The sequence below is a fragment of the Balaenoptera musculus genome, chromosome 17 (genome assembly GCF_009873245.2).
Source record: "Balaenoptera musculus isolate JJ_BM4_2016_0621 chromosome 17, mBalMus1.pri.v3, whole genome shotgun sequence".
NCBI classification, from domain to species: domain Eukaryota; kingdom Metazoa; phylum Chordata; class Mammalia; order Artiodactyla; family Balaenopteridae; genus Balaenoptera; species Balaenoptera musculus.
In genome coordinates, this window is record NC_045801.1 from 28297860 (window position 1) to 28308998 (window position 11139).

Below are 11139 nucleotides of genomic sequence, written 5' to 3' on the forward strand. Positions count from 1 at the left end.
TACTTATTCTCTGAATACTTTGAAGTATTATAAGTAAAAATCAAATTAATTCCAAGGTAACATGTCTCCATTATTTACAGCAGATAAATGTTGTCTGATACCTGAATCTTCCCCACTGTTGGTAATCCTGAATACTTTCCCTGTTGAATGAACAATACATTTTATGACATTTTCTGATGATGATGTCACATTGCAAGGGAAGGACCCTAGAAAGAAAAAAGATGGGGGAAAAAACATTTTCTCAAATAGTTTTTGTGAAATACAGAGACGAAGTATAATTAGTAAATAGTCAAGGCCCTGCAAAAGCTCCCCATTACATAGTAGGATCTTTGGTACTTTTTTCTGATAGTAATCATGTTTGAGTACTGATTAGTTTTAGAACTAATTAGTTCTAAAACTGACTAGTTTTAGAACAGAGACCTCTCCTTTTTTAAAGTGTTCTATACACATTAAATATTTGGTAATTATTTACTGAAATCAAAAGCAGTTATTTAGTTTATTTTTACCACCTAACCAAATACACTTAACCTTTTACATGCTAATAGAAAAACAAAGCTTCCATGACTGAGAGTATTTGTGTAATAACACAGCACCTACAGCACATCATTTAAGATGAGAAAAATGATAACAGCCCTCCTGTGAGGATGGAACTCTTACCCAAAAGCACAGTGTTCTCAGCTAGTACTGTGCTGAACCCCAAACCCATTACAGTGATTTCAGTTCCACCATATAAGGAGCCCTTCTGTGGAAACATGTCTGTCACTTGCAAAATATACTGTATAGAAGCGTTTAATTTGTCTCTGCAAAAGAAAAATTAATAGATATTTCAATGAGCATTCCATGGGGTCATGTTGTTAAACTCTTCTTAGGACCTGATTCATTTAAGAGGAAGTACTTGAATATTTAATAAGACATTACTTTCTCAAACTAGATAATCTGATAATTATCATGACCTCAATTTGGTTGGATCATATTCATATATAATAGTTGTCTCCCTAAATATGAAAATTACATTTCTGAAAATCCCATGGCAGGAGAATTTGAGATGGAAGAACTTAAAATACTATGGGAAAAATATGGTTATGAGAACTGAGGTCACAAGAAATACATGAAATCCTTTAAAATATTTTATCTAGTTATTAGAATAAAACATAAAGGCATAAAAAAACCAAAATAAACCCCAAAAAACCCATAAAGGCAGCATTATCTATAAAAAAGAATAGTAATGAAATTCCATACATTTAATATAAGTAAAGTTTTGTGCAATTAATTTGAATTTATCATTCTATATTGGTTGAAAACTTGTCATGATCTCCCTTCCCACTATTTCAACGAGAGGGTTTTAAATTTACTTTGCTTTGTTACAATGTATCTGCTAGGAGGCCATTAAAATGTACAGTGCTTTTCTGACCTGACATATAGAGCTGACTTCCACATCCCAGCTCCCACCATAACTCAAATGAGTCTTTGTGTTAATTTTTATCTAACTTCCTCATCATAACTGAATTGGTAGTTTTTGAACCACCACCCAAGTACCCAGTTTTGTATGCTCTCAATTCTGCCCATTATATCATCAAGCCAAAGCACAAGCCAACAGCTCTTCTAGAATCATGTGAGCTCTGCCCTGTGAATCTAAGAGGGGATGTAGTTCTGAGGTTTATGTTTACTGTTGCTCTTCTTTCTTCACCTCCCACAAGACTCTTCTGCAATGATCTCTCCTTCTACTCTGACATCAGTTTTACTTGCCTTTTTTTAATCCCTAAATTCCAGTTTTCTCTTTTTCTAAGTACTCTAAACCAGTAACTTCCTTATGCCAGAACTAAAATTTTACCAGTTGACAAGCAGCTTCAGGGAAGAAAATACTAAACATCTATTTAAAGGAAAGTTAGAGTTGGAGGAGGATTCTCTCCATGCTCTCCTTCACCTGGCAGCTCCCACCCATTTCTTGGCTTACTTGTCACCTTTTCAGAGAACTCTTTCCAGTCCCCAGTCCCTCAGGAAAAATTAGCTCTATTATATGTTCTTGTAGCACCTGGGACCTCTTATCCATAGTCTTTTTCTCATTTATAATCAAGTTATTGATGTAATCATCTGTTTGAAATCTGCCTCCCTAACAAAATTGTGGGCATCATTAATGTGGGGGACACGTCCCTCTTATTCCCCACTATAAATCCAGCACTGAGAAAGTGCCTGCCCCCGAGTAACTTCTTGATAAGTATTTCCAGAATGAATGAAAGTCATGTGACATATACATAAACCTAGTTCTGCAGAGAAATCTTACAACCTAATCTGAATGGTATTGGTCTCAGACCTAAGCATCATACTGCATGTTATGAGATATTTTCAGAATCTTTTGCAAAAGGAATTGTAGAAAGGTGAAAGAGCAACTGAAATATTATAAGGTTAATGACTATTTCTCTTCCTATCTCAATATATTAGCATCATGTGTTCCACAACTCTCAAAGTTTATGGTCATTACCATACCTTGTTGACGCAAAACCCCAGTTTCTGACTTCTACACAGATACCATGTTTTCCAGGAGACAACTTGGGCAAAAGGCATCTAATATCTGTGAAGTTCCAGTGAAGGACCTGGCAGGATTTTCCTCCAACATAGACCTCCATGTTTTGTGTGAGTTCATTTCCAAAGTTATAACCCTTAATTGTTAAATTAACTTCTCCTATTATTTTAAAAGAAAAGTTTTACAAAAAGAGTCAATGTATTATCTAGTGCAAAATTTGAATATTAAGCCAACCAACTCATCTCTTATGTTTCATTGGATTTAGGAAATCCTAACACTTTCAGAGGTAAAAGAAAATCAATGAAAGAGTTGATAGCTGCCACATGGAGATAAAATTCATGTTTAATTGTTTAACAGGGAAAAATATGGCAAAGAACTTTAAAAATTAATATTTTTCTTATTATTGCACATGTTCAAAGTGATATAATAAACAGACCAATTTATGGTTAAAAAAGAAAACCTGTGACAGGTTTTGCTTTAAGAAACACAACTGCAGAGAAACTGTTTCAAAAGCCTTTTTAGAAATGGTATACACATACATATATATCAAATGACTAATCTTATTGAAGAATTTCTTACCCAGTATTGTCCGTACTTTGGGACTAAAATCAGTTATAACTGGAGTCTGTAAACAATTATAGCTATAAGCATTCTTTGCCATGGCTTGAAATCCATTGGTAATAACTGATATATCAACTGTACCCTCAATTCTCTGAAATAAGAGGAAAAATATAAAACAATTAGAAAATATTAAATGTTGAGATACAGAAATTCAATGGCTAAAAACAAATAGAATTATTCAAAATAAACTTCCAAAGAAGTTTTTTTCTCAAAGTCATGAATCAGAGTTAACTATCAGATATTTAGAAAGTTGTGGTGTCAAATGTAGGTTGCATGTTTGAATTCTTTAGATAAAGCTATATGATATAGTGGTTTTGTGGGTATTTATGGTCAATTCAAATGCATCTATAGTATCGGATTTCCCAGGGTTCTGCAATATAGTTCAGATGTTCTGAACAAGTGAATCTCTCTCTCTCTCTTTATTTTTTTTAAAATAAATTTATTTATTTATTTATTTATTTACTTATGGCTGCATTGGGTCTTCCTTGCTGCACGCAGACTTTCTCTAGTTGCAGCAAGGGGGGGGGCTACTCTCTGTTGCGGTGAGCGGGCTTCTCATTGCGGTGGCTTCTCTTGTTGTGGAGCACGGGTTCTAGGAGCACGGGCTTCAGTAGTTGTGGCTTGTGGGCTCTAGAGCACAGGCTCGGTAGTTGTGGCGCATGGGCTTAGTTGTTCCGTGGCATGTGGGATCTTCCCGGACCAGGGCACGAACCCGTGTGCCCTGCATTCGCAGGCGGATTCTTAACCACTGTGCCACCAGGGAAGTCCCTGGACAAGTGATTCTCTAATTAATAAAGCATACGATACTTAAAGTTTTGAGTTTTTTGCTCTTAAAATAGGCTTGAATGTAATTTTTATTCCTCTTCATGGACAAATGACATTATTATATACTTTGCTGACATAGTTCCAGAATCCAAGACTAAAACCTAAGAAAAATATTTGGTGCTTTCAACAGTACAGCACCTATACAATTCCCAATTAGGAAAAATCGTTTTCCTAGCGTCTAGTACTTAGTGCACACTCAGTGTTTAATTGAATGACATAATTTAAACAAAGCTTTAATTTACTATATCCCCCAGATTCTCATCTCCATCATTCAGTCCAACACATGCTCAAATTCACTTTTCCTACATCAACTACATAATAATTCCCACACTTAATTTACTACGTTTTTAAATATTAGTGACTGAATTCACTCCTTTTGCACATAGTAAGTAAAACAGAGTCTTGGTTTAAATTTAAACACTATTTTAAAAAATAAAGAACAATGACTGGTCCTAAGATGTAATATTCCATGGGAAACTTTACACTGTGTGTGTTTTGCCAACAAACTGAAACGTTAACATATTTAAAATATATATTCCTTAAAAAAACCCCAAAATGTCTAGAATGGCTTCCCTGAAGTTTTTAGACTATTTATTACTGCTATATTTTTTTCATCCTTGGATTTACCTTGTCAACTCCCATTCATCATCCTTCCACCTCTGATAAGACATCAACTTTTCCATGAAACTCTTCCTGACACCCTCTCCCCACTGTATTTTATCTTCATTTTTGTGTCTACTTCTATCATTTCAAATGGAACACACTATTTAACATTGGTTTATATGTATGTCTTCCTTAATGATGTTAAGTATCTAGAATGTGGAAGATAATATTTTGTATTTGGATCTCGGCAAAAAATGTTGAAGAAATAATTGTTAAAGAGCATAACTGAAAGTCTGCACTTGCTAGGTAAATAAGGCATTTGTTTAACCCTTTACTGAGATGTTCCTTAATTCATACAATTTCAGACTTAGAAGAAAAATGACTGAAATCAGATGCCTTACTTTTGGTGTTCTGCAGGTTATCTTATTCAAATCCCCTTCAATTACATTGCAGGTTTCATTTCCAACTAATACCTTTGAATTTTCATTAAAGCCAGATCCAGATAGAGTCAGAAGAGTACCACCTTCATAAGTAAAAACACAAAATCAGACAACAAAAACACATTAGATTAACTATAACAAAAAGACACTTCGGCAGTCATCTAACACCATTCAAGAATTGTCTAATCATCCAAGAGACAGGTTGGCAAATAGATCAAGGACCAGCCTCGAGATATATAGAATCATCACCACATACCCGAGTCTGAGCTCTGGAGTCTGGAGCCGTAAAGGGGCTGGGCTAAGTGATTTAATGAAATAACACAGATTTGCAACTAACATTTGTTTTTGTGTCTTCATCCTAAAGAGAAATTATGCTATTTCTATTTACTCAACCAATGGGAAATAAGAGTGAATTAAGACTCATACAAAATCCCAAATTTTAATACCTTTAAATAAAAGAAAAACTGAGAAAAAATCCCAACAAAATAAAAATAACATAAAATATAAAAACAGAACACACCAAAAAGATCAAGGCCAAAGCACAAAATCCACAATTAAGCATGGTCAAACAAACAAACAAACAAACACAAAGGAAATGAAGCAGGACAGGAAAAATGTGTTATTTTCTTTCCATCTTCTGCGTCAGCACCCCTTTCCCTGATTTGTTTCTGGAACTTTTTCTGGGTCTAGTAGCTCCACTGAGACTGTGATTATAAATGGAGCAGCTGGTAAGCAGAATAATAACTAATAAATCTTATCTTGACATAATTAATGAGCTTGTTATAGACACATGTAATAATTGATGATATTAATTCAATAACCTAAGATGTAAGTAGAAGCAGTCACCCTGCCTTGCGCTTCATAAGAAAAGAATTAGTCACCCACTGAATCACTGTGCCTTCTAAAAGAGGAGTCTCCTTTGTTCTATATGAGGAAGCTTTGGAGCCCTCTCTCTTCACCCTGGTCTAGAAACAGTTCAATGAAATGATGGAAAGGTATGCAATTTTCTTTGTTTGGAACAATTAACTATTACCTGCTAGGCTTCCAGAAGCAGGCCAGATGTGTGAGATCTGACTCTGATAAATGAAGTGTAACTCCTCCTCCTCTGTATTCTGTGCTAGTCCAACATCACCTATGGACACAGCAACTGGGAAACGTCCAGCACTTCCATTCAGAATCTGGCAGTTGATCTCATTTTCTTGTGATAAAAGAAGAAGAAAATGGTCAAGAAATGCTTTTGTTAGATAAAATTACTGAAATTTTATACTTGGGAATATAAACAGTGGCCTTCATTTTTATACTCCAAGAAATATATCTAAGGAAGACTACTCATATATTAATGGGAGGAAAACCTTTACGAACTACCTCATGTTACGAATCGGACAGGGCTAGAAAAGAGTAAGGTAAAATAATAATGAAAGTGGAGTAAAAAATTTGCTCCTGAGTACTCCACTGTGGCAAAAAAGTTACTATAAGCAGAATTTTAAATCCTAACCTATAAGATCATTTATATGAATAATTCTAAAAACTGTGGTCCAATATATTGTTTATGTCCCAAACTGAGTAAAATATTAGGTTTCAACAAGAAAACTGATAAAAACTAAGTGAAAAACATTCCTCACTTCATTTAGAACAGCATATGTGCACTTATAATACAGGTGCAATACTGACTATTAGACCTCAAGAATGCATAGAAGATGTAAATTAAAAACAACTTAAATGATATGGAAGGTGAATTTGCTTATGTAATTCCAACTTATTAAAATTAATAAAAATACCTAGGATAATGAAAGAGAATTTTTAGGGACACAAATAATTATGGTCCTCACTTTTCTGTAAACAGAAAATATGATCTTTAAATTCTACATTAATACATAGAGGACTATGAAGTTTGGACTAGAAGTCCAGGAAGATGGCTATGTCCTCTTGCTATGACTAACGAGGCATTTTCAAAGCACGGGCAGAGGGGACCATGGAATATCAGAGCTACAATTCATGTATTTTTGTGTCCCAGAGACACACTAAAGAAGGAAAGATTTCATGTAATCATTTTATGAGGAAAAAGAACAAAAATCAACTGTTATGGGATAAAGACACTGTACCACAGTGAAAGAATTAGTCTGTGGTCATAACCAAAGATTAAAAAGATAAGGTATTTATCCAGAGCAGTTTGCCAATTTCATAACCCCAAAGGTACTCCATAGGAAAATCACTATTGTAACACTGCTCTTTGATTCTACTTTCTCTTAGAGAAAAACAATTAGACTCAAAAATAATGATTTTAAAAGAATCTACCATTCACAGAAAGAAGAGAGCAACCTGCTGGTCCAACTGAGACCGATACAGTTGAACTAGGAGAAAATCCCGAGCCTGATACGGTTAGAATTGTGCTTTCTTCATAGGACCCTGAAAAGGATAAATTTAAATAACAATATTAAAATGACAAAACATAGAATCTGTTGTTATGAAATCAGGTATTTCTCAGAGAAAAGTGAGCCTATCTTCTAAAAGATATAAACAATAAGCCTATAAGCAAGCAGGGAAAAAAGACATTTATTTAGCAATGGTACTTTTTTTCCATTGAATTACTGCACAGTGCTTCGTGTTTTGAATCTGTGTGTTTATAGAGATTAGTGGAAAGAATTATCTAAGTATAGAATGTTGTAAGGAAAGGAAAATCATTCATATGACAAAGAAGTTAAACAGACATTTCCATATGGTAACTTAGACTAGGACAGAACCGCCACCACAAATTCCTGAGAAAAGAATAAACTGTACAATAAGTGTAGTAGACACTTTCCATTTGAAATAGGATATGATTACTTTATCTGGGATGATACCCATCCTAGAGTGCCTGGGCTATTCCAGGTTTATACTTGCTGGCCCAGCAACCTATACTGAATGTTCTCCATTCACTCTTAAAGGTATCCAGATTTGATCGATAAATGACACGGTCACCCGACTCATATAACATCACACACAACCCAGATTATAAATGGATTTAAATAGCTAAGAATGAAAAACAAAACTTCAAAATTTTAGAAGAAAACATAACCGAATACCTTAATGACGTTAATGTAGAGATGGATTTCTTAAATAAGATACAAAAAGCCATGGTTATCCATAAAGGAAAAGATATATAAATTAAAATAAATCAGCGATTTAAACGTTTCCATGAACAAGATACTAAAAAAAATCATAAGTGAAATACTGGGAGAAGATGTGTGCAAAGGATCAGCAAACATAATATACAATATACAGTGTAAGTTGATAGAAAAAAGACAATCTGATAAGTGGATAAAAGATGTTAACAAGCAATATGCAGAAGAAGAAATAATCTAAATGTTCAAGAAACATACAAGAAGATATTCCTGTGCATTACTAATCAGGGAATAGACAACATTAAAGCAATGATGAGATAACTTCTTACACTCATCAGATTGACCAAAATTAGAAACTCATAATATGAAGTGTTGGCAAAGATGTGGGGGATATGGTGCTCTCATACCCACTGGAGGTACAGCCACTTTGGGGAGCAATTTGGTCACCTAATGAACTGAATACACATATACCCATTAAACCACATGTAGGTATAAACCCTAAAGAAGCTCTAGCATGATGTGATAGTAGATTTGTACAAGAAAGCTCAATACAGTCATGTGTAAAAACAAAACACTTGTAAACGATGTAAATGTCCATCAACAGAAGAACAAATAAATTGGTGTATCCATGAAGTATTTTAGTGATGAATTAGATATACATAAAACCATATAAATATTTCTCAAAATGAATGCTGAATGACAAAAGATGCAAATGATATTTACAATGTAATAGCTCACTTGTAAACTTAAAAAACTGGCAAAATTACCATATGTGTGTTATACACAAAAGGTATTTAAAATGGCATGGAAGAATACACACAAAATTAATTATTGTGACTGCCTATGGGGAAGTTCGTAGGGGACCAGCACTGAGCATGGTGCTTAGAGAGAACTATAATTATAAAAAAGTCTGAAGAATATATTCTTTCAACACAAAGTTGTGTTATTTTAAAGATTTCAATGGGTTTTTTCTTTTTGTTTGCTGATTTATAATTAGCAGGTGAATTTTGCTACTAGTCAACAAGACTAAATATATGATTATAGTATCTGAGCTTACCTTTCTGACTGAAAAAAAGCCACCCCTTACAATCCTTGGTCATGCTGTTTATTTCAATCCTTGGGAGTTCAGACATAATATAATCTGGTTTTTTTTTTTTAAAGCAATCACATACTATGAAGGTATTTTACAATGTGTCCCCCTAGACTGAGTTCTCGGCAATAATTTTTCTATCTCTTATTCTCAAATCTAGGACCTAATTATTTTCTTTTACTAAACAGTAGCTCTCTTGTTACTGGCCTTTTAGTACTATATCTCTTAGAAGTTGGTGAAACTGGAGAAGCAGAATACTAGTGAGTCCAACTTCAATAGTGATATTTTTTGCAAAGATAATTAATGATCTTTCCATAGTTTTCTGATCTGATAGATTTTTTTCACTATGTAGAACTGTCTGCTTGCCTTAGTTAGAATATAAAAAAATCATTATCAGAGTTTACATTTTTGCTAATTGTCTTCCACCCCATACTCCAAGTTCGAAAGCAAGAGATTACCTTGGGAAGGGCTTATGGCCCAGACTTGAGGAGTAGTTGTGGGATCCCATGTAAACCCACAGTCTCCTGAACATTTAGCTGGGATTTCATTAACATAGACTTCAACCTTCAAATAAAGAAACAGAGATAACAGGGGTAGCATGGTTAAATAGACTATGCATAGGATTTATAAAAAGTAATGGAATTTTGCTTGTTTGCTGGTTTGTTGGTTTCCAAAAATTAGTTTATTCTATTTATACTTTTTCTGTTTTGACACTTCATTGATTCATTCAGTGAATGTGTCCATTATACGTCAGGCACAGTTGTAAACGTATCAGGCACATTTAACAAAACAGATGACATCCCTGCTGTTACTGAACTTATATTCTAGTGGAGGTAGGACAGAGAGCCTTGCATAAGGCTATAAACTTACAAAAAAAAGAAAATGCACATTATGCCCTGGGGGTGATAAGTGCTATGAAGAAAAATAAAGGTTGCTCTTGGGAAAGTCACCTAAACTCCATACAATTTAATTTCCTCATCAGTAAGTGGTAACATTAATAATTACTTTACAGAGTTACTATAAAGATTAAATGAAAGAATATATTTTCAAATACTAACAGTAGAGCTTAAAATCCATTCTTTTATCATAAGGAAGACAATTTCCCCAAAAGTCATAAAATAATATCATTGAGTTGATCATCTGTTAACAAATAGTCACATGAAAAATAAAGATGTCATCTCTTCTGTTTTACCAGGTCTTTAATGTATTACAAAATAGTTATACATTTAACAGTACATCACGAGGAAACTTTCAAAAATACCTGTGGCTGTTTCCTGGGTGTACGAAGTAGGTCTCCCAGTATGCGCTGTCTGAATAAGCCACCTTCCTTTATCCTTGTAACCATCACGTTAGCCTTTTCTCCAAAAATGTTGGAATCATTGATCTATTTTTAGATGAGATTATTTTACTAGAAAGGTTATAATAAATATGATCACAGTAGTTTTTCTTTTTAAGTTTAAGCATGGTTAAAAGTGAAAAGCCAAAGGATGAAAAAAATTCAAAGCCATTGAATCACATTTTTGAAAAAGAAGCCTCTTCAAAAATGATCATAATTTAGCCAAGAAAAAAACTGATAACATCATTGCAGTATCATATATTGCATCAATTACAACTTAAATTAAATGACTACAATTAACTTGAATATTTAGGATAAAATATGTCTAAGGAACATGAATTTACTTAATTTGATTTTTTCAAAATATTCTATGCTCTTTCTGAATATGACCATTTTGATAAATGATTCTTAAATAATTGAAAAATGTAGTCCTCTTTCCACCCGAGAGTCAACTTTTCCCCTTTAGCATTTTTGGCCTCTACCAAAACTACTCTTGGTTTTTCATCCACTCATGGAGTTATACTTTCTGCCAATGGTAAAAATGAAACCACATCAGATCAATATGTATAATTTGGTCATTCCAAAATCGTGCTGCCAATATG

The 11139-nt window shown here is 33.8% G+C and overlaps 1 protein-coding gene across 1 annotated transcript in view; it reads right to left on the reverse strand.

The window, feature by feature from the left end:
* The window catches only part of PKHD1L1 (PKHD1 like 1), a 150854-nt gene that overhangs the window by 81252 nt on the left and 58463 nt on the right, over positions 1 to 11139 (reverse strand). The window contains exons 26-34 of the mRNA XM_036830501.1: positions 10463 to 10585; positions 9660 to 9765; positions 7306 to 7416; positions 6044 to 6208; positions 4972 to 5093; positions 3101 to 3233; positions 2485 to 2680; positions 658 to 800; positions 102 to 206 (exon numbers count right to left, since the gene is read on the reverse strand). Of these exons, the coding sequence (XP_036686396.1) occupies positions 102 to 206; positions 658 to 800; positions 2485 to 2680; positions 3101 to 3233; positions 4972 to 5093; positions 6044 to 6208; positions 7306 to 7416; positions 9660 to 9765; positions 10463 to 10585 (1204 nt within the window). The remainder of the gene's footprint in view (positions 1 to 101; positions 207 to 657; positions 801 to 2484; positions 2681 to 3100; positions 3234 to 4971; positions 5094 to 6043; positions 6209 to 7305; positions 7417 to 9659; positions 9766 to 10462; positions 10586 to 11139) is intronic.